General features: G+C 37.1%; 1 protein-coding gene across 5 annotated transcripts in view; it reads right to left on the reverse strand.

The window, feature by feature from the left end:
* CCNH (cyclin H) overlaps positions 1-22,838 on the reverse strand; it is a 30,747-nt gene extending 7,909 nt beyond the window's left edge. For 2 of the 5 annotated variants that reach the window (XR_009563407.2, XM_060295987.2), the window contains exons 1-7: positions 22,555-22,838; positions 20,522-20,644; positions 12,110-12,183; positions 10,829-11,039; positions 7,562-7,725; positions 4,339-4,409; positions 2,267-2,378 (exon numbers count right to left, since the gene is read on the reverse strand). Coding sequence is in view for 3 of the 5 variants with exons in the window: in XM_060295987.2 (XP_060151970.1) it covers positions 2,267-2,378; positions 4,339-4,409; positions 7,562-7,725; positions 10,829-11,039; positions 12,110-12,183; positions 20,522-20,644; positions 22,555-22,671 (872 nt within the window). In the remaining 2 variants the exon portion in view is untranslated. The remainder of the gene's footprint in view (positions 1-2,266; positions 2,379-4,338; positions 4,410-7,561; positions 7,726-10,828; positions 11,040-12,109; positions 12,184-20,521; positions 20,645-22,554) is intronic. The other 3 variants (XR_004037326.3, XM_060295988.2, XM_030847197.2) reach the window with 2 other exon arrangements.
* Between the last annotated feature and the right edge of the window lie 1,446 nt (positions 22,839-24,284).

A 24,284-nucleotide genomic window follows, 5' to 3' on the forward strand; every position in this document is an offset into this window, starting at 1 on the left:
AAGGTGCCTAAATAACAAAGTGAAAGAAACAATAGAAGAAAATAGCTGTATGATATATATAGAAAGATGAGTATATAAAAAGAACTACAAGAAAATAACACCAGAAACTTGGGCACGGGTTATAATTATGCAATACAGAAGAAACACAAATGATTGTTAAACACAGAAATATCAATGCTTCAAAGTATTAGGGGAAATGCAAATTAAAATACCAACATGATACTATTTTTTCACCCAGACTGGCAAAAGTTAAAGATTGATACTATTAAATGTTATACAATTTATATGAAAACAATGAAAAGAAAACTTATTTCATATACACATACACAGAGAAAAGCCTGGCAAAGGTAAAACACCAACTATATGTTACCTCTCAGTTGAAACTGGAATTTAGGTTTTGGTCAAAGAGAACTTTGGTTTACCTGTATTAACTGGCTTTAATAATGACAATATATTATTGTGTGTTGAAAAAGATAAAAGAATTTTAAAGACCAAGGAAAGATATTTTACCCTGAAGTAGTACTAATAAGTGTGGTCCATGGACCAATGCTGCTGCTCCATGAACCATTTCCAGTGTGCAATAAGTACAGAAATTAAGTGTATGTTTAGAAACTTTTATAGCAATTTGATAAATTTATGACTGTTGATTCTAATAAAATTTAAGCTTATTTTTTATGTCTTTTTATTTTGTTTTTCTAAGTAATTGGTGGTTATATTTTACAGAAGTATAGGTCTGTAATGGGTTAAAAAGAAAACCAACAGTCCTTTACAGACAGTTTGAGAAGCACCCCTCAAGTACTCATAGATATGCAAGATTTGCTTGACACAGTGCAAAGCAAATGGTCACCTGGAGTAAGATGTAAATTCTGGCAATTAGGAATTTTGGATTATGGTCCATTACCTAGGTGGAAGGGTAGGATTAATAGTTCAGTGGTCTAATTCAGAGGTTGACAAAATTTTCTTTGAAAAGGTCAGAGAGTAAATATTTTAGGCCTCGTAGGCCATGCAGTTTCTGTGACAACTACCCAACTCTTCTGCTATAGTGTGAAAACAGCAGTAGACAATAATGCAAACTACTGGGTGTACCTCTGTTCCAATAAAACTACTACTATAAACAGGTAGTGGCCCAGATTGGCCCATGGGCCATAGTTTGCCAACGCCTGGTCTAAGCCCATTTCAAAATCAATGTGAAGAGATTATAGATCAGTGCTTTAATACTTTCATTCATTAAAGTCAACATTTTTCTTTACCTCTCTGCCACCACTCCTTCCTTCCTCTTAGTTACCACTGAAACCCAGGAATGAAATTTACCAATTTTAAGTTCTATGCTAAGCCATGTTTTACAGTTACAGCTACAAATATATAGTCCCATATGTTGCACACTTGATAAGTCCTTGGATATTCTCCTACTACAACTTTATAGTTAAAGAATTTGAGTCATGTGTACCTGATTTGAAGACCTTGGAATGCTGTTCTGGCTTCTCATATATTATGCAATAGGATACAGTCCCCGATTAGAGATCAAAAACATCTCAAATGCATCTTACTGTTCAGATGCCAGAGCTAACCCCCAGTAAATTTTACAGAATGAATTCCACAGAATAGAAAATAATAGTTTTACCATTCCTATACCTGCCCATATCCTCAATTGTTTTAAATGTCTAAAAGGGTTAAGTAGATCCTTCAAACTGCAAAGCATAAAGAACCTGAAAATGGTGATTTCCACATTCAGCCTACAAATCAGTAAGACACATTAACAGTGTTCCTTATGGCTGCAAGAAGAGATCGAACAGCACATTTTCCTATTGGTTCTGTCTTCAATATAAAGTTACCACTGAGAGAAAATATGCCAAGTTTCCCCACCCTAGCTAACAGAAATAAGTGTGGAACAGTATACTTGTTCTTCAGAGGAGATACCAGACCTACAGAGAACCGAAAGATTAAAAGGGCAAGAAGAGGTGCAGGAATTCCCTAGGAAAACTGCCCACGGGACCCCACAAGGAGTAACAGAACAGGACAGGGCCCACAAGCCAAAGAACACATTAGTCATAGCAGGAGCAGAATGTACTATGAAAGCGAAATTCGTAATTTATTATCTCGTGTTTAATCCTGTTAGAAATCTCCAGTCAATAAAAAAAATCTGATTTAATGGGTAAGTCAGTTTTCCCCACATGAGCAAACATTTACCAATTAAGTAATTTAAAGACAAGCTGGAGACAGTAACAATTGTATCTATTCTCGAATTAACAGTCTCACATCTACTTACGTAATTACGTTAAGTGCAAGCTCAGCAGAGTGACATCTCTCCAGCTTCTGTTTCAGAACAGCAACTTCTTCAGGTCTGGGTGGTTCATATTTTTTTACCAAGTTCCTCATACCTATGTGGAGATAAAAAAAGCATTTATACCACATAATAAAAAGCCTTGTTCTCATAAGGGAGTTGAATGATGTTTTCCCATCTAGTTTTGGGAACAAAAAACACTCTTGAAATGGGATTATTCTTACCAGGATTAATACTGTTCCACATTAAAATCCACTGAACACCATACTTCTAGTTCAAGTTATTATAGCTGTCTGCTGCTTAGCCCACATCATGTACAGCCTAAAGATAAGCATGCTCTACTAGTCAGTATTTTTTTTAAATCCTACCATGGTCACTTTTTGCTTTGTTCCCTGCCACCCACCAGATTCATAAGATTCTATCCTACAGATGGTAGGCCAAGAGTGTACTACTTATTTACAAAGAAAACCATTATTACATAACATGTAATGAAGGGAAGATGCTTAGTAAAAACATGTCAAGATTTATTAGGGAAATGATGAGAGATCCAGGGCTTACTATTAACCAGCCACGTGCTCCAAATGAGTGACTTATTTCATAATGCAAATAAAGCAGTGTTTGCAACTGAATTAATACTAGTGACTTAACACCCTTAGGACAATATCTTTGTGTGAAAAATGATGAATAAGATACCTTAATATCGCTAAAGCTCTGAGTGTTTTATCAAGAGCTATTCTTATTTTGTACTAAAACAAATGGAATAAAATAAAGATACTGAGACAAAATCAGTAATAAAACTGTCAGCTATAAAATGAGCACAGTGAGTTACCTTTAAGACCTCTTCTACCTACTAAATTCCCTGATCCAAATGTCTATGGCCAAACTGCAGTTAGCTTTGGAAGTGAACCCTCTAGTGGTATAACTGAAAACCTACCTTATGATTCATAAATCACAAATCCATTTTTCTCAAAGAGGGAAGGCATCAAAGATCATTTCAAGGAAAGAAATAAGAAATGATACTTCCACACCCTGAAGCATGTTGACTTTTGAAACATAAAACATGTAAGAAGTACTCCCTGTCACCCAAGATCAAGATATTCAATCTCATATTTTATTGGTTTATTCAGTATTTAAACCACAGATTTTATTAACAAGGACATTGGCACAAAAGGTTTGGAAACAAACACACTGTTTTTAACCCTAACGAGTAGTCTAGTAGCCATGAGCATGCAGCGTGACATGAGCAAGTATGAAAATGGAAAGGACTGGCTAACCTAGCCAACCAGTTTAGTGGAGGTTCTGACTCAACAAGTACCTACTGTACAGCTAAGGAAACTATATTCAATATCTTGTAATAACCTATAATGGAAAGGAATCTGAATCACTTTGCTGTACACCTGAAACTAACACAACATTGTAAACCAACTATATTTTTAAAAAGTGAAAGAAGAAAAAAAACCCTTAAGACAGTGTTTCTCAGCATTGACACTAGTTTGGGCTGGATAATTCTTTGTTGTGAGGAGCTGTGTTAGTTTCCTGAGGCTGCTATTAAAAATTACCACAAACTTAGTAAGGCTTATTAAAACAACAGAATGGATTCTCCCACAGTTCTGAAGCCCAAGAGCCTGAAATCAGTTTCATTGGGCCAAATTCAAAATACTGGCAGAACTAGCAAATGACACATATTAACTAGTTAAAGCTAATTTACCTACAAAATGGAAGTTTCAAATTTAATTAGGCTTTAATTCCCTGAGATCTTTTTCAGTGCTCATCATATTTGGGTATATTTTAAAAGGACCCTGTTTTGAATCTCAATCCTTTCTGAATCTGATTATATTTTCACTTTCCTAAAAAGTTCTGTGTAAAAACTACTTTCTTTCATGTACCTTCTATTTGTTCTTCACCAATGTATCCTTCATGCCTCCATGATACAGTAATTGAATATAAGTAAATCTAAACAACAATCTGTTATCTCAAGTTAAATACCAGGATGTTATTTACTTAGAAAGTAGCTTTGTGATAGAAGAGTATTTTATAAAGTGTTCTGTTTTACTTACTTTTCATTATATCTAGTAACTGTGACAAGCAAGTTCTGTTCTCTTTTAGCATCAGACTTTCTGATAAATAACTGGAAAAGAAAGGAAAAAAATTTAAATCTATTGAACACATATAGCATCTTGAGAAAATATGACATCATAAATTATTTTCCTCCATGTTCATTTCATCAAGATCAGTTTTTAAATAAATTTACTTTAAAACTGTTAAATAACAATACTTTGAACTCTACTAAACTATAATCTGTATCTCTTACAGTCTTAAGGATTTACTACAATTTATACTAGATTCAAAACGCTTAATGTTCAAGTTAATTTAATTTCCATAATATATTCAGAGAAAAAATGATATGAAACTAACAGGAGCAATACTCAATACTTTTAATGTTAAGTGTTTAATATTTAGACCTATGAGTTTAATCTCACTCATTTTACAGGTGAGGAATCTGAGTCACAGGGACAGAGAAGTTATGAATAAAGTCAGGTAGCAGCAGAGCTAAAACCTGGCACTAGTAAGGATTCTCTCTCCCCTTAATATCAAGTCCATGTTAACTATAATTGCTCTTCTTGGGACAAACAGGTATTCAAACCAATAAGAACATCACCCCACGCTTTACAAATCTATTACATCTTTTTTGCATCAAGTCCAGATCAAAGGTGTTAATACTATTCCATAAATGTACATAAAGCCCAATTATCTGTTTTCTTGGAACTAATGACAGTATAAAAATGTAATTTCTATTTTTAAATTTTTAGTTACTCTGAGGTTTTATATACTTGAACTTGATCTATAACTGATAAAAGCCCAAGTGAACAGATTCTCAAGGCAACGTAATCTTTCAAACATGAATGTAAAAAAAGCTATTAATTTTTCTCTTGGGTGAAATAAAATTACAAAAATTAGAAAGACGATTCTTTAAGAAATTTTGTTGCTGTATGTCTTTTAAACTATCAAAATCATTTAAACTACATTACAAAGTTTTGATAACTACCTTTGCTGTTACATCTTCATCGTCTATTGTGGGAGTTTCATTTTAGATATGGAAATCAATAACTCGCCTAGGGCTTCCCTGGTGGCGCAGTGGTTGAGAGTCCGCCTGCCGATGCAGGGGACACTGGTTTGTGCCCCGGTCCGGGAAGATCCCACATGCCGCGGAGCAGCTGGGCCCGTGAGCTGTGGCCACTGAGCCTGCGCGTCCGGAGCCTGTGCTCCGCGACGGGAGAGGCCACAACAGTGAGAGGCCCGTGTACCGCAAAAAAATAAATAAATAAAAATACCTCCCCTAACAACTAATACATTTCTTGTTATCAGTAATTCAAAATAACAATTAGTTTTTTCCTTTCACTTTTCTCCCTAAAACTCCTCACACTTTTGACATCTTTTTTTTTTTTCACTACCTAAGAAGTCAAACTAGGAGATGCAAAATAAAGCTCTAAATCCAATGAAAAAGAAGAAACCTCTAATCAACAACAGTGTAACATTCTATGACTAATAATCTTAAAGCCTCATTCAGAATATAACAACAGCACAAGGACTCCCCCCTTTTGAAATCAGTAATAAATATAAAGGCAGTTTCCATGTATCTCAAAAGTTGCAAAGGATTTCAGAAGCTAAAAATGATTTGAAAGCATTTCCTCAAGGGAAAAAAATGCCCAAATGTCTATAGTCCCTGGGAATGCAACAAAAGTGTATTCAATTTGCAATGAGCCCAAGGTACCACAATTTCACTTTCACCTGCCTATCTGAAATTATAACTAACTAAACTTCTAAGATGAAATACACTCTAATTTGGACCTTAAGATCCTTCATCCCTCTCTACTGACATAAGAAAAATCTCACCACTGAAAAATTAGCATATACCTGCATAAGATACAATGCTTAAACAGATTAAGCAAACAACTGGTTGTTTGAATTGTGAAAAAGAGGCTTTTTCCCTTACACTATGGAAGCTCCATAACCCGCAAACTCCATAGGTATCAATTTGTATGGCCACCCTTCCTACAAGGATAGCTTGCTCATTCTTATATTTCTACAGTATAGTACAGTGCATGGTACATAGAAGGCAATGTAAAAAAAAAGCCTCCATAAAGGTTTGCTTAGTAAATAAATGTAGGTATAGATCACTTTGGGATTAAATGTATATACTTATATACAGTTGGTGAGCTATGTTTATACAGAAGAGTCATACCATAAATTAAACAAAATACAAACCCACAATCATTTATCTTGGATTTGTTTTGAAATTCAGAATTATTCATGTCTTAGAAACTTAACATGGTGTATATACCATGAAATGTGAAATACTTCAGTGATATTCTGGGGCAGTATCATGTAATCAGTAACATTAATATTTCTGCAAAGAAACCTAAAACCATTCCCATTCAGTTGAATAAAGACTAAATCACATCTGTTCATGTTTCCTGCCACTGTATCAATGGATTATGAAATTACAGACGAGGGATTACAAACATGCAGAAAAGTTTAAATTCAGAAAGTTTTATCATCTTTCCTCCTCAGCTATTTCTATGAATGAATCAAGCAGAGCTTTGAAGGTATACAGAAATGAAATTGCTAGAAAGAAATTAAATGTGAAGATTTTTAAAGTCTAACTTACTGCTAGCCTGTGCTTGAGTTAGTTATAAATGAATATAATAGATATGTAATTAACCTTCGCACAAGATATTATCGTAAGAATCAAGTGAATTTAATTCATGTAAAGTGCTTATCACAGAGCCTGGTTCTCAGTGCGCACTTATGTATCAGCTATTAGTATCTGTAGCTCACTAAGATTCATTTGGACATTCCCTAAAGTATTATTCATTCAACAAATCTTTACTGAATTCCATGTGCCATACATGCTCCACAGCAGGAGATTAATGATAAAACAAGGCAGACGTATTTGTTGCACTCATGCTGCTTACCAGTTCATAAAACTTCTAAATTTGCCATATATTGATAGCTGTTATCAGTCTTTTGAGGATCACCTGATTTAATTCTACTTCAGTCATAAATGGATCCTCTTAGCTCAAAAATATTTTACTGAATTTTTAAATATTTCCTTAAAAGGTGATTCCATTTCTTCCCTCAGCTGCCCTCAACAGCCCTCAACCACAGAAGATATGAAGGACTAATGTTACAAAGTGAACCTTACTTAAAAACTTGGTACTCCAGGAAGGAATAAACTGAGGGACTGAGTCTAATCTAAGTTAAAACACAAAGTAATACCTTTCCATAGTAATTCCTGCTCTGGATGCACTAGATAAAATGGCAGTCAGAGCAATCTGGGAAGGTGTGTATAACAGGTGAGCATCCGTCAGTGCAACTCTATTAAGAAAGTCATCAGCTGTTTTCCTCAAAATCTCTGGATTCTCCAACATGGGATAGCGAGTCTAGAAAGAAAGTTTGCAAATGTTATCACTTCTGAGAGTCTCATGGAGTAATAACAGTACAAAACTATTCCTATAAACCAGAAAGTGCTTAACACAGGATACTTTTAGTAACTCCTGTAAGATCACATTTAGAAACCAAAGCACCACCTCATTTTTATTTGAAATTCCTTCTACTAAAAGTTTACTTTTGGGAAATGAATCTTGGTTTGATTACAGAACTATTTTTAGTATACGCCCAAGAAATATGGATGATCCCCTATTTTCTAACCATTCTTACCCTTTAAAATGAACCCTAAATCCTAAACCCTCAGATATATTTCAGATATCTACATTCAAGTCCCAAAGCAGTAAGAAATCTTTTCTATACTCTGAAACAAAATAGCCAGAGTCAACTGTACAATCACACACAGGTCTTGTCATCCCAAAATGCCTGACCTCTGATATGACAAATCCAACATTCTACTCTGACCCAGCATTCCCTTTGCTCAGTTACTTCACAGCTGTTCTTTGACTTCCTCCTCAGGACCTCTGGTTCCTTATCCCTATACTTGCTTCTACTCACCAGTGTCCACTGGTTCTCATTTCCCTCTTCCATTCCCTGCCCCAGTATGCTGCCAACATATTTCCAGCAAAACTTCAATAGTGGTCGAATTCAACCAACCTTCTGCTTTGCAACTATACCCAGATTTCTGGGTGCTGCTAGAGAAAACAATACAACCAACAGGTCTGGTAATATTACTATAAATTCAAGTTCACTGATCTCAACAAGGCTCTCAACACTGCCTAGCTAAAATATTCCACAGAAAATGTATTCTCCCATTTTTCAGTGATTATGTTAAACACTTTCTACCTGACTCAATATCTTTGATAATTCTCAGAAACTCCACTGCTCTCAGAAAATGATCTCTGTTGATAACAAAGACACTGTATTTCCTGCTATGGCCAAATCCCCAAACATAACGTTATCCTCACCCATGCTTTCCTCTTTCCCTCCGTTAAGAGAAATAGCCAGTTTTTCTACCTTGCTTCAAAATCCCATGCCAGGCCCTTCTACCACTCCAAAGGAAAACTTGAGCTACACGTTCCATTAAGCTTTCTCTACTAGTGTTCTAAAGTTTCTCATGCAAAACAAAACATGACAAAAAACTGTTCCTTTCTTCTACTTCTAGCAGTTCCCCCATCTTCTCAATCATCCCATCTTCTTTTCCCACTTCAAAGACAAGCTGTTTAATCCAAGTTATACACACTTGTTTTCTCACCTTCTATTCCCCAACCAGCTCCAATCTGTTTTTTTCCTTCACACTCCAAGAAGACTAATTTCACCAAGATCACAAGTCACCTTTCTGGCACTAAATCTAGCAAATGTCAACTTTTACTTTGCCTGAATTCTGTGCAGGATTGGAGAGCTTCCCCGATCATATTCTAAAAGTATTCTACTTCCCTTCACTTCTCCAAAAGTCCTACCTCTTTGGATATTCTTCAGTCTTCTTACTAGCTTCTTACTTTTCTCTAGCTACCCTTTAAATGGTCCTTATGGCCAATCCACTTTAAATCTTCCTGGGGCAGCAGTGATGCCCAAATCTATGCCTCCAGCCTAGCCATCTCCTCTGGCCTCCAGACACAAATATGTACCAACCTGAATGTCTTGCAAGCAATGGAAATTCATCATGTCCCAAACCAGATTCATCAAATCCCTACCCCACCACCATCAATAAATCTCTCCTGTGCCACTGTTTCCTGTATAAGTGTACCACCATCCACCAATACGCTCAGGCCAGAAACCTGGGGGTTCTTCCACTGTCCTCGCTCTCTGTACGCAATCATTCCTCAAGCTCTACTGATTCTAAAGCCCAAGAAGCTCTCTCTGTACCCACTACCACTTCATGAGTCAAACCAACCACTGTCTTTCTGCTTGAATTACTGTAACAGCATCCCAACTGGTATCCCTTCATCCATTCGAATCCATTCTGCACGTTATGCCTGACACATACAGGTGTGCAATAAACATCTGACGCAGGCTGATGCATGTTTGCCAACATGTTTTTTATAGCTGCAAACCTAATCACGTCACTCATCAGACTTGACCCTTTCACTGGCATCCCATTGCTCTATTCAAAATCTGTAATGTTACCTCCACAGTCTACACTCTGCCTTCCACTCAGGCAGCACTCCGTGGCAGTCCTCCCCATTTACCTCTAAGTTCTGTTTAGGTTCTTTAGTACACCATGGTTTGTTAAGTCTGGGCCTTTGACCAGAAGAGTCTCTCTGAATGGGATGCTCTTCCACCACCCAATCCCTACTCTTGCTCTGAATTTTACTTCAAATTACACCTTCTCAGAACTGTCTCCCCTTCTCAATCTGCTATCGCCTTCTAAAGTACCCTGCATTTCCCCTTCTGTTAACACTTAGCACACTGAATATACGATTGTCTTTCCCATTAGACTGTAAGGCCTATGAAGGGGAGGCTGTTCCTGTCTTGTTCTTGACTACATCCTCAAGCACCATGTTTGACATACAGAAGGCACCCAAATTTGGCCACTCAAGATGAATGAACCAGTTTTTGACTTCTGTTCACTTAACTCACACTATCTAAAGTCCTTCTTCAGGGTCAAAACAAAACAAGCTGCTTTTGTCAATGTTCTGACAAAACATTTATTTACTGTTATTTTTGATGCCCACATATTGACTTCAGTTCACAATGCCCTAAAAATAGAAGTCACTTAGCAATCTTGTAGTTTAAAATTAAGAATTTTGTATGTATGAAGATCCAAGACAGTATACTTGAGTTAGAAGAGTTATCTGAAGTCTTTAAAAGCATTACAGTTGTCCTCATTATGGTCCCTGGACGAGTATTTGCAAATCTACTAGATCAGAAGCTCAAGAACTAGTCTGACACTCTCAGTTAATAAGCCCTCCATGTGATTCTGATGCACACTGAAGTTTGAGAACCATTGCCCTAGAAGTCCAGGCCAAACACATTTTAGCAAGCTAACTGTGTAACAATTAGGATCATTACTAGTTATAAAAAAATTTTGATTATTTTGGTTAAAGAACAATAGCAAAGGAGTTTACTCCACCAGTTTACTTTAGTCAGCAAGATTACCTTTAAATCAATGAGAAAGCCCTCAAAGGGTCTATAAGGATTGTGGACAATAAGGTGGAAATTAAGTTGCTGTATAAGTAGTAGTTCATATTCCAAAATCTGTTCGAGTGCCTTCTCTTGTCCAAGAGGACTCTCCCGCAGATTTCCAACAAACTGTGGACTAGACACATTGAATTCATCCACTTTACAGGCCAAAAATGCACAAGTGAGCCTAGAGGAAAAAATAAGGGGAAGGATATGTATATACTTCGAGAAATACCAAAATATTTCTAAAATATGTTCTAAAATTGCCTAATATTCACAAATGACTATACTAGACAACTAAGGAAATTGATTTAAAAAAAGAGAGTTTCCTGTTTAATCTTTTTATCCATACGGAGACTATAAAAATTAGGTTGAACTGTATAACAGTGCCACAGCATTCAATCATTAGTAACTTAATGCCAGTTTTATATAGTTCAGCCCAAGTATCTGGAAAAACAAAATAACTGAAGAATAAGGGTACTCAGCATCATGAAATATAGATGGAAGAGAAAAAAAAATAGTACACACATATGTACATATGGGCCTGAGAAGAAAGGTGTTAAAGAAACATTATGGAAAGCCATCAGTGGAAGTCTCCAAGGACATTTAAATAGGGGATTATTACCTCAGGAACAAACCTATGAAACTCTCATGGCTACTACATAAATTTCAGAGTGAGAAATTAGTAGTAATAAGATTACCACAAAAACAAAGACTGGAAGTAAGAAGGGCCTGACCTAGACTGGTAGAAATGGAAATGAAAAAGAGAAAATATACAGGGACAGCACGATTGACAGCAAGTTCTTTGATGAGTCTCATACTAACTTCATTCTTATTTTTAATGATAAGCACAGTGCTTAGCAGAGGGCAGAAACTAAACAGACCTTTGTTCAAGTGAAATGACTATGGAACTATAGGACTTGTAAACTGATGGGATGTACAGGAAGAGGAGTTACCGTAAATGATTCTCAGAGCAAATGGGCGAAGACAAGTTCAGCTAACAGAAAGGGATATTATGGAAGCCAGTTTAAGAAAAACAGAATTTGAATTTGGACAAGTGCCAAAACTGATGCCATCAGTATTACAGGGAAGGAAGAATATACAGGTATATTAATGAGTATCAGGAGGGATCTTAAGTTCAGAATAGAATGAAAGTCTAAATTACCCTTTATTAGGAAGTCATTTTTTCACACACACATGCTCAAAGAGTATAAAAGTCTTCTTAAATGAAAATCAATAAGTTAGACTTATACTCACATTATTATCCGCGGGTGATATTCCATTACTGAGTTATTAAGATAAAAGCGCTTGAAATACATACAAGCTGTACCCTAAGATTAAAAATACATATATTATCAGAACCTATTCACACATACAAGTTAAATTTTAAAAAAAACTTATTTATGCCAAGGTTTCTTTGAAAAAGTCACCTTAAAAAAACCCCAAAACTTACTACTTCTTAAGTCAAAATAAATTGTGATAAATTACAACAGAAAAACCACAGCCAAGCCTTTGTTGTCCTTCCCCACCTATCCTGGCTTATCCTTCCTATGGTCACTGGCTTAATTTTAAAAATGTCGGGGGGGGGGTTTACACAATTATATATATTTGTATAATTTATACAAATGATCACAGCTTAAGCAGTCCATTTAGTAAAATACTGGCAGAATAACATGGTCAGGGCAATGAGCCTTCTCTCTAAATCCACTCTGGTTCTGTGATCTAACCTGCTGCCACACCAAACAGGAGAAGCAGCACCTACCATTTACTGACTGCACCCCATGTGCCACACTCTGTGCCAAGTATAAAACTATCATCTTATTTTAATTATAACAGCTTGGTGAGGTACTGCTATCTCTATAGAAGAAGAAACTGAATATCAATGAGGTTAGCTGACTTGTTCAAGGTCACAAATCTAATAAGGGACAGGGCTGTTTTCAACCAAGGTCTGCTTGTACTTTTTTAAAAACTATTTCATTTGGCTAGAACCAATGAAACAAATATTTATCTACTTTAGAATAGAAAAAAATACATTTCTTTTTAAATATTTTAAAAGTTTAGTTTTGTCATTTTATGTGAAACAAAAACCAAAACAGTTATAAATAAGCAAGTTATATAAAGACAAATTCCACAAAGAAGTTCATTCAAGGATTCAGTTTCTTCATCTGAAAAGATCACTTAAACCTACCACCTTGTGTTACTGTTTTCTTATCAGAAAAGACTAAGATCAAATCTGGAAATAGAAAGCAAGCACATCTAAAATTTTTCATGAATCAGGTCTCTTAGATAAAGGTCCAGTAAAAAACAGAAAACACTATGAATACTTTTGGACTTGGTATTTTCAATATACTTCAGTTTTTTCAACTATAAAAATGGAGAATATTTTCTAGGAGTTTATTCTTTTCTGGGCCATAAATTATTCACTTGGTATAACTTTAAAATGTATGATCTACTTTCACTTAAGACAAAACTTTCATATTTGATATTCACAACAAATCTGTGAAGAGAAAAATATTTTATACACCTTTCCCCCTTTTTAATCTTTCAGCTTTTAAATTTCAGTTTAATTTTCTATCAACAAAAATACACAAATCCAGGCAAAGGAACAAAATAATACCCCAGCTGGACAACTAAGTGAAGTGGAGACAGGTAATCTACCTGAAAAAAAAGTCAGAGTAATGCGGTAAAGATGATCCAAGATCGGAAAAAAAATGGAGGCACACAAGACACAAGAAATGTTTAACAAAGAGCCAGAAAATGTAAAGAACAAACAAACAGATGAACAATACCTTAACTCAAATGAAAAATACATTAGAAGGAATCGATAGCAAAATAAATAAGGCAGAAAAGTGGATTAGTGAGCTGGAAGACAGAATGGTGGAAATCACTGACACAGAACAGATTAAAGAAAAAAGAATGAAAAGAAATGAGGACAGTTTAAGAGACCTCTGGGACAACATTTAAGTCCACCAACATTCGCATTATAGGGGTTCCAGAAGGAGAGACAGAGAAAGGGCCTGAGAAAATACTTGAAGAGATTATAGCTGAAAACTTCCCTAAAATGGGAAAGGAAACAGTCACCCAAGTCCAGGAAGCACAGAGGATAAACCCAAGGAGGAACACAATGAGACACATACTAATCAAACTGACAAAAATTAAAGACAGAGAAAATATTAAAAGCAACAAGGGGGAAAAAGCAACAAATAACATACAAGGGAATCCCCATAAGGTCATCATCTGATTTTTCAGCAGAGATTCTACAGGACAGAAAGGAGTGCCACGATACATTTAAAGTGATGAAAGGGAAAAACATACAACCAAAAATACTCTACCCAGCAAGGCTCTCGTTCAGATTCGACAGAGAAATCAAAAGCTTTACAGGCAAGAAAAAGCTACAAGAATTCAGCACCACCAAACCAGCTTTCCAAAAAATGCCAAAAGAATGCCTTTTCTATCGGAAAAGAAAAGGCCACAACTAGAAACAAGAAAATTACAAATGGGACAGCTCACTGGTAAAAGCAAACATAAAGGTAGGAAATCATCCACACATAAATCAAAAGTAGCAATTGTGAGAAGAATACAAATGAAGGATATTGGAAATGCATTTGAAATTAACAGACCAGGAACTTAATCTTGTGTGTGTGTGTGTGTGTGTGTGTGTGTGTGTCTTGTGTGTGTGTGTGTGTGTGTGTGTGTGTGTGTGTGTGTGTAGACTACTATACCAAATCTTCATGGTAACCACAAACCAAAAATCTACAATAGAAAAAGCAATCCAAACACAACAGTAAAGGTAGTCATAAAAATCACAAGAGAGGAGAACAAAAGAGGAAGGGAAGAAAAAAGACCTATAAAAACAATCCCAGGGACTTCCCTGGTGGTGCAGTGGTTAGGAATCTGCCTGCCAGTGCAGGGGACACGGGTTCAATCCTTGGTCCGGGAAGATCCCACATGCCACAGAGGAACTAAGCCCGTGCACCACAACTACTGAGCCTGCGCTCTAGAGCCCGCAAACCACAACTACTGAGCCCGTGTGCCACAACTACTGAAGCCCGTGTGCCTACAGCCCGTGCTCCGCAACAAGAGAAGCCACCACAATGAGAAGCCCATGCACCGCAACAAGAGTAGCTCTCGCTTGCTGCAACTAGAGAAAGCTGGCACATAGCAGCGAAGACCCAATGCAGCCAAAAATAAATAATTAATTTAAAAAAATATTTAAACTCCATCTAAGAGTACACAGCTTAAAAAAAATCCCAAAACAATAACAAAATGGCAATAAGAACATACATATTAGTAATTACCTTGAATGTAAATGGATTAAACGCTCCAACCAAAAGACACACACTGGCTGAATGGACACAAAAACAAGACCCATATATATGCTGTCTACAAGAGACCCACTTCAGACATAGGGACACATACAGACTGAAAGTGAGGGGATGGGAAAAGATATTCCATGCAAATGGAAATCAAAAGAAAGCTGGAGTAGCGAGACTCAGACAAAACAGACTTTAAAATAAAGACTGTTGCAAGATTCAAAAAAGACCACTACATAATGATAAAGGGATCAATCCAAGAAAAAGATATGACAATTGTAAATATATATGCACCCAGCACAGGAGCACCTCAATAGATAAGGCAAATGCTAACAGCCAGAAAAGGAGAAATTGTGGGGGATTTTAACACCCCACTTATACCAATGGACAGATCATCCAAACAAAATCGATAAGGAAACACAGGCCTTAAATGACACATTAGACCGGATGGACTTAATTGATATTTCTAGAGCATTCCACCTGAAAGCAGAATACACATTCTTCTCAAGTGCACACAGAACATTCTCCAGGATAGATCACATGATGGGACATAAAGCAAGTCTAGATAAATTTAAGAAAACTGAAATCATGTCAAGCATCTTTTCCAACCACAATGCTGTGATTAGAAATCAACCACAAGAAAAAAACTGTAAAAAACACAAACACCTGGAGGCTAAACAATATGCTACTAAACAACCAATGGATCACTGAAGAAATCAAAGAGGAAATCAAATTCCTAGAGACAAATGAAAACGAAAGCATGACGATCCAAAACCTATGGGACACAGGAAAAACAGTTCTAGGAGGGAAGTTTATAGCAATACAATCTTACCTCAGGAAATAAGAAAAATCTCAAATAAACAACCTAGCCTTACACCTAAAGCAACCAGAGAAAGAACAAACAAAACCCAAAGTTATCAGAAGGAAAGATATCATAAAGATCAGAACAGAAATAAATGAAATAGAGATGAAGAAAACAAAAGATCAATGAAACTAAAAACTGGTTCTTTGAAAAGATAAACAAAACTGATAAACCTTTAGCCAGACTCATCAAGAAAAAAAGGGAAAGGGCTCAAATCAATAAAATTAGAAATGAAAAAGGAGAAGTTAGAATGGACACCACAGAAATACAAAGGATCATAAGAAAAGACTACAAGCAACTATATGCCAATAAAATGGACAACCCAGAAGAAATGGACAAATTCTTTACACAGTAAAATCAAGCAAAACTGAACCAGGAAGAAAAGGAAAATATGAATAGACCAATCACAAGCACTGAAATTAAAACTGTGGTTAAAAAACTCCCAACAAACAAAAGTCCAGGACAGGATGGCTTCACGGGCAAATTCTATCAAACACTTAGAGAAGAGTTAACACCTATCCTTCAGAAATATTTCAAAAAATTGCAGAGGAAGAAACACTCCCAAACCCATTCTATGAGGCCACCATCACCCTGATACCACAAGTAGACAAAGATACCACAAAAGAAAATTACAGGCCAGTATCACTGATGAACATAGACTCAAAAACCCTCAACAAAATACTAGCAAACTGAATCCAACAATATATTAAAAAGATCATACACCATCATCAAGTGGGATTTATCTTAGGATGCAAGGATTTTTCCATATCTGCAAATTAATTAGTGTGATACACCATATTAACAAATTGAAGAATAAAAACTATATGATCATCTCAATAGATGCAGAAAAAGCTTGAGAAAATCTAACACCCATTCATGATAAATACTCTCCAGAAAGTGGGCATAAAGGGAACATACTTCAACATAGTTAAGGCCATAAATGACAAACGTACAGCTAACATCATAGAGGATGTTAAAAAGTAAATGCTGAAAGCATTTCCTCTATGATCAGGAACAAGACAAGGATGTCCACCTTCGACACTGTTTCTGAACATAGTTTTGGAAGTTTTAGCCACGGCAATCAGAGAAGAAAAAGAAACAAAAGGAATTCAAATTGGAAAAGTAGTAAAACTGTCACTGTTTGCAGATGACATGATACTAAGGAAATCCTAAAGATGCTACCAGAAAACTACTAGAGCTCATCAATTAAACTGGTAAAGTTGCAGGATACAAAATTAATATACAGAAATCTCTTGCATTTCTATACACTAACAATGAAAGATCAGAGAGATATTAAGAAAACAATCCCATTTACCATCACACGAAAAAGAATAAAATACCTATGAAGAAACCTACCTAAGGAGGCAAAAGACCTGAACTCTGAAAACTATAAGACACTGATGAAAGAAATTGAAGATGACACAAACAGATGGAAAGATACACCATGTTCCTAGATTGGAAGAATCAGTATTGTCAAAATGACTGCACAGTTAAGTCCCCTACATCTGAATGAGTTCCATTCAGAGGGCGTTCGTAAGTCCAATTTGTTCATAAGTCCAATTAAGTTAGCCTAGGTACCCAACTAACACGATTGGGAAACTATATAAGTACTATACTGTAATAGATTTATAATACTTTTCACACAAATAATACATAAAAAACAAACAAAAAATAAAAAATTTTTAATCTTACAGTACAGTGCCTTGAAAAGTACAGTAGTACCAGTTACATCTCCACTGCTTTTTCGCTTGCTTCTGGACATCCTGGGTTTGAAATAAAGATACTGTACCACTGTACTCTATACAGTACTGTACTGTAAAGTACACAAAAGCACAACCACTTGTAGAGGATGCACACATATGACAATGTATGCCAGACATGTGAACTAACTTAATGTGATTGGACATGTAAACGCACGTTTGCATCTTTGAAAGTTTACAACTTGAAGGTTCATATGTAGCGGACTTACTGTACTACCCAGAGTAATCTACAGATTCAATGCAATCCCTATCAAATTACCAATGGCAGTTTTTGCAGACCTGAAATGGCAGTTTTTGAAGACCCCAAACAGCCAAAGCAATCTTAAGAAAAATGGAGCTGAAGGAATCATGCTCCCTGACTTCAGACTATACTATAAAGCTACAGTAATCAAAACAGTATGGTACTGGCACACTAACAGACACATAGATCAATGGAACAGCATAGAAAGCCCAGAAATAAACCCACACACCTATGGTCAGTTAATCTACGACAAAGGAGGAAAGACTATACAATGGAGAAAAGACAGTCTCTTCAATAGTGGTCCTGGGAAAACTGGACAGCTACATGTACAAGAATGAAATTTAGAACACTAACACCATACACAAAAATAAACTCAAAACGGATTAAAGACCTAAATGTGAGACCAGACACTATAAAACTCTTAGAGGAAAACAGGCAAAACAGTCTTTGATGTAAATCACAGCAATTTCTTTTTTGACCCACCTCCCAGAGTAATGAAAATCAAAACAAAATAAACAAATAGGACCTAATTAAACTTGAAAAGCTTTTTGCACAGCAAAGGAAACCACAAACGAGAAGACAACCATCAGAATGGGAGAAAATATTTGCAAACGAAGCAACCAACAAGGGATTAATCTCTGAAATATACAAACAGCTTGTGCAGCTCAATATCCAAAAAACTGACAACCCAATCAAAAAATGGGCAGAAGATCTAAATAGACATTTCTCCAAAGAACACATACAGATGGCCAAAAAGCACATGAAAAGATCCTTGACATTGCTAATTATTAGAGAAATGTAAATCAAAACTACAACGAGGTATCACCTCACACAGCTCAGAATGGCCATCATCAAAAAATCCACAAACAATAAATGCTGGAGAGGGTGTGGAGAGAAGGGAACCCTCCTACACTGTTGGTGGGAATGTAAATTGGTACAGCCACTGTGGAGAACAGCATGCAGTTTCCTTAAAAAACTAAAACTGGGGGCTTCCCTGGTGGTGCAGTGGTTGAGAATCTGCCTGCTAATGCTGGGGACACGGGTTTGAGCCCTGGTCTGGGAGGATCCCACGTGCCGCGGAGCAACTAGGCCCGTGAGCCACAACTACTGAGCCTGTGCATCTGGAGCCTGTGCTCCACAACAGGAGAGGCCGCGACAGTGAGAGGCCCGTGCACTGCGATGAAGAGTGGCCCCCGCTTGCCACAACTAGAGAAAGCCCTCGCACAGAAACGAAGACCCAACACAGCAAAAATTAATTAATTAATTAATAAACTCCTACCCCCAACATCTTAAAAAAAAAAAGGTTGGGGACCGCTGTGTTATAAGACTCTCCTCTTTAAAAAAAAAAAAAAAAAAACTAACTAAAAATGGAGCTACCATATGATCCAGCAATCCCACTCCTGGGTATACACCTGGACAAAACTACAATTCAAAAAGATACATGCACCCCTATGTTCACAGCAGCACTATTCACAATAGCCAAGACATGGAAACAACCTAAATGTCCACTGAAAGATGAATGGATAAAGATGTGGTACATATATACCATGGAATTCTACTCAGCCACAAAAAAGAACAAAATAATGCCATTTGCAGCAACATGGATGGACTTAGAGATTATCGTACTAAGTGAAGTAGGTCAGAGAAAGACAAATATCATGATATCACTTATATGTGGAATCTAAAAAAATGATGCAAATGAACTTATTTACAAAACAGAAATAGACTTACAGACTTAGAAAACAAACTTATGGTTACCTAAGGGGAAAGGTGGGGGGTGAGGGATAAATTAAGAGGTTAGGATTAACATATACATGCTACTGTATATAAAATAATCAACAAGGACCTACTGTATAACACAGGGAACTCTACTCAGTACTCTGTAACAACCTATATGGGAAAAGAATGTTAAAAAGGATATATGTATATGTGTGACTAAATCACTTTGCTGTACACCTGAAACTAATACAACACTGCAAATCAAATATACTGCAATTAAAACAACAAAACACACACAATAGGAACAATTACAGGGACAGCATACACAAATCCATATAGCCAAAAAGTTCTAACTACCTGTTTCTCCTCACCATTACCGCACCACAGTACACACACACACACACACACACACACACAGAAATAGGGTCCTCAGAACCACACATCTGAAACAACCACATGAGAACCTAGAGGGAAAGTAATTTGATTTTTTCTTTCTATATAAAATGAGTATGTCATGACCTATCTAGCCGACCTCAAAATTCTTTAGATATGGAATGATTCTTGAAACACTGTGTAAGATACAACATAGGAATTCATAATTTAATGCCTTTATTGAAAAATATGTGACAAAACTTAAATACATAAATTATATATTTATATAAATATATAACTCAGGTGCATTTTTAAGTGGATAGAAAATTGATTTAAATATTTATAAGAAGACAGATTTCGTAAGTTAGCTAAAGGACATTATACTTCATCACTGTAACTTACCACAACAGACCTTGGCATTGCTGGCTTAAACACCGAACAGAATTCCAATAATCTTTTCTCATAATACTTGCAGAGCGTCATTTCTTCAGGAGGCTCAAGAAAGACTGGGTCATTTGGAAGAACCTTTGGGTCAGAAGTTACAACAAAAATTTAATTAGATAATCTTAATATTTTTTCTCTTTCTAGATTAAGTTTATATCTCCAACCAAAGGGAAATATACCACACCTCATTTTCTCTTTATAGAATTGCTAATATTACACAAAATAGCTTTTAAGAAAACATTTAATAAACTAAAACTATACTGTAATTGCATAATTTCTCGGAATGTCGGCTGAATATTTGCTTCACTAATGTATAAGCAATCATGAGGAGTGTGTGCATATGTTCACAGATTTGATGTCACTATTTATAAATCAAAAAGAAGATACACATTGTCAATGGTTGGACAATATCCCTTTCTCAGTCAGTTATTAAGTCACACAGGTTGAGGTAAAAATCAACAAGTGCCTCAAGGATAATTTTGACCCTTAACACATTAACTCTTCTCCATCTTTATAAAATCTCTACAGAATACACTACACGGTTGATAAATACTACAATTTTACAACAAATATCTATTTGGTGCTGTTATTGGTTTAATTACGGACTACCAAAAAAGGTATGTTGAGTCCTAACCCCCAGTACTCAGAATGGGAGGAAATAAGGTCTCTGCAGATGTAATTAGTTAAGATGAGGTCCTACTGAAGTAGAATGGGCTCCTAATCCAATATGACTGGTAGCTTTATAAGAAGAACATGTGAAGAGACAGAAACACAGGGAGAACACTATGTAAAGATGGAGCTAGAGACCGGAGTTAGTTGCCACAAGCAAAGGAACACCTGGAGTTACCAGCAGCTGGAAGAGGAAAAGAAGCTGCACAGAGCACCACTCGGCCAACACCTTGATCTCAGACTTCTAGCCTCCAGAACTGTGAAACAATAAATTTCTGTTGTTTTAAGCCACCCAGTTTGTGGTAATTTTTTTATGGAGTTATTTTTCCTAGTTTCCTAGGAAATTAACACAGGTGCTAATTTTGAGACAGCATGGCACTGTGGTTTACAGAAGGAATGCTGAAACTAGATTCCATGGTTTCAAATCTTGGCTCTGCCACTTACCAGCAATATAGCCTGAAAGTTATTCAACCTCTCTGTAGTTTCCTAAGATGTAATGCAAGGATAATAATAGTATCTACCTCATGGGGTAGTTAGGAGGATTATATGAGCTAACACTTGCTAAATACTTAGAATTTAGCACAATATGCACTACTTTGTGCAGCACAAAAATAAAGTGATATGAAACAGACGAGACTTCCAGGTAAAAGTAAAACAGGAAGGACGTGGTTGACAGACCACATAGTGCAAACCATCTGTGGTCAATTGGTTTGTGCTAACCGTCTCTCATGCCCCTGCCTCCACCCTGCCCCCATCCAGTCGATCCATTCCTTCCCATAAAGCTCTTTCTAGGACAGACTCTGATAAGGTTTATTTCCCATCTAAAATTTTTCAAAGGTTTCCCTATTCCTCCATCACAAAGTTCAAACTATTTACCTCCGCTTACAAGTTCCCTGCTTACCTTCTCCAACCTTTCATACACAAATACTCAGCTTCCGCCACACACAATCATGAGCATTCCGGCAACCAACCCTGAAACTTCTGGCCTCCTACTTTGCACCTGTGGCTCTGTCCACCGGGAAAGTCCTCTCCCCATCATCTCCACAACAGGCACTAAGAAAAGCCTCCCCCACTACATTAGCATGCTACAAAGTCTTCTTCGCCATGTTACTGGTTATTTGTCTGCCACTCGATTACGGGGATGGATGGCCTTGTCCGTCTCCGTACCCACTGCACCTAGCAAGGTGCTCACTGTTTATTAAACAGATAAACGCACGCCGCGCACAGGAGGTGGGAGGGAGGTGCGCGGGAAGTCCCGGGGGAGAGGGACGGGCAAGAGTTTATAGAGCTCGAGGGAGAAGGGCGGCAGCCGGAGCCCTCACCTTCCCGTTCGCCACAGCTTTGCATTTGAATTTGCGGTTGGCGTCGGCCCGCAATCGCGCCAGCTGCTCCTCACTAGCAAAAGTCCAGTGCCGCTTCTGGCTACTGTTGTGGTACATGGTGAAGTCGGAGGCAAGGCCCAGGGAGTCTGCAGAGAAGACCGCCAACGGCACAAAACCGGAACGTAAAGCGGCTAAACCACCACCAGGATCCCGCGGAAGCCCAAGGATTCAGGCCGGTCGGCGCGGGCGCGACGTCAAGGTCACGTGGTAATTCCGTCCGCAATCGCGTTTCCGGAGCGGATTAGGAGAAAGTCTCGCGGGGTCTCTGACCACGGCCCGCGAATCAAATGGGCGTAGCCAACCGACACGCTCCTCCTTTTTTGTGAGCCTCGGCCCTAGCTCCGCCCCTTTCCGACAAGATTTAAAGGAGACACGACAGACAGGGCTATCCAAAAGGGAAGTACATTGAGGGCATGTGGAGGCTAACCTAAACAATCCACAAGAGATAATCAGAAGTTAGGAAAGCACTCTGGAGGAGGTCAACTTTTAAATAGGATGTTCAGAGGAGGCCCCAGCGAGAAGGTGACATTTGAGCAAAGACTTGAAACAGTTGAGGGAGTAGGGCTACGTAATCATGTGGGGATGATCTTGGGGCAGATGAAACAGCCAAGATCCTAAGGCAGAAGCATTCCTGGCTCTTTTAAGGAAGAGTGTGTCTGGAGCGCTACCTAAATTCTTGACCTGAGAGAGACTGAAACATGGTAGGAAAACTAGAAACAGTGCATGTGTATCGTTCTTTATCGTTCTGACACTGTGTCCCTGTCTATCCTTTTTCTGTGCCTTTTTCCTTCTGCTTCTGTTGATAACTAGCCAATCCTTCTCCCCCTATTTCCATCTCTGAAGCCACTATATATAGTAGTTTTAGGGTTTTCTTGAGATTCCCATCTTTATTATTGACCCCCAAGGGAGCCTTACACCTTACAATAAGCTATTATTAACACTTCAGAGATTTTTTTTAAACTATTAGTGCTTTCAAAATTGCATTTGAGATACAAAGTTTACATTGATTACAAAAGCCTTTACTGGTTTTGAAATTTGTCTCATTTAGCCATACCTATGCATCATACGTGGGGTTAGAAAGGTGGATTTACCCACATCAAATTGTTTTTCTAAAAACAAACAAAAAAGGAGATAAAGATGATGATACAGAGAGTTGAAAAGGTCACACAGGACAAAGGGGGCAGAATATTTCCAACTTTGCTTTCAATGAAAATATTTTTAAAGGCTTAAGAAAGAGAGCACTTATTCTTCTTTTTTGTTTAATTTGGGTGGGTGCAGTTGAGGGTAGACTTTGCCAGAGTTATTTGAATTCCTTCTCAAACTTATACCATTTGTAGTTAATAACTTTGGAGATCCAGACACTCCTTAAACATATGTCAGTGATTTAGTCTAGTAAATTGGCTGAGAAAAAGAGAAAGAAGGAGAAAATGTGATGATGTTAAGGAAGGACATGGCAAGTTATGAGTCCAGTGGATTGTGAGAACCCTAAGATTGTATAATTGGAAAGAATAATTTAAAAGGAAAAACAGAAAGACAGGAACAGAAGTGATTTAGATAAATAAATGTATGTATAAAATCTTAGAACCATGACAGTTACGTATACCCTGTCAATTCTTTTTATTTTGTTTTTCTGAAAGTCATTTGACAACTCCTTTAGTTTCATGTAAAGG

Source organism: Globicephala melas, chromosome 3 (genome assembly GCF_963455315.2).
Source record: "Globicephala melas chromosome 3, mGloMel1.2, whole genome shotgun sequence".
NCBI classification, from domain to species: Eukaryota; Metazoa; Chordata; class Mammalia; order Artiodactyla; family Delphinidae; genus Globicephala; species Globicephala melas.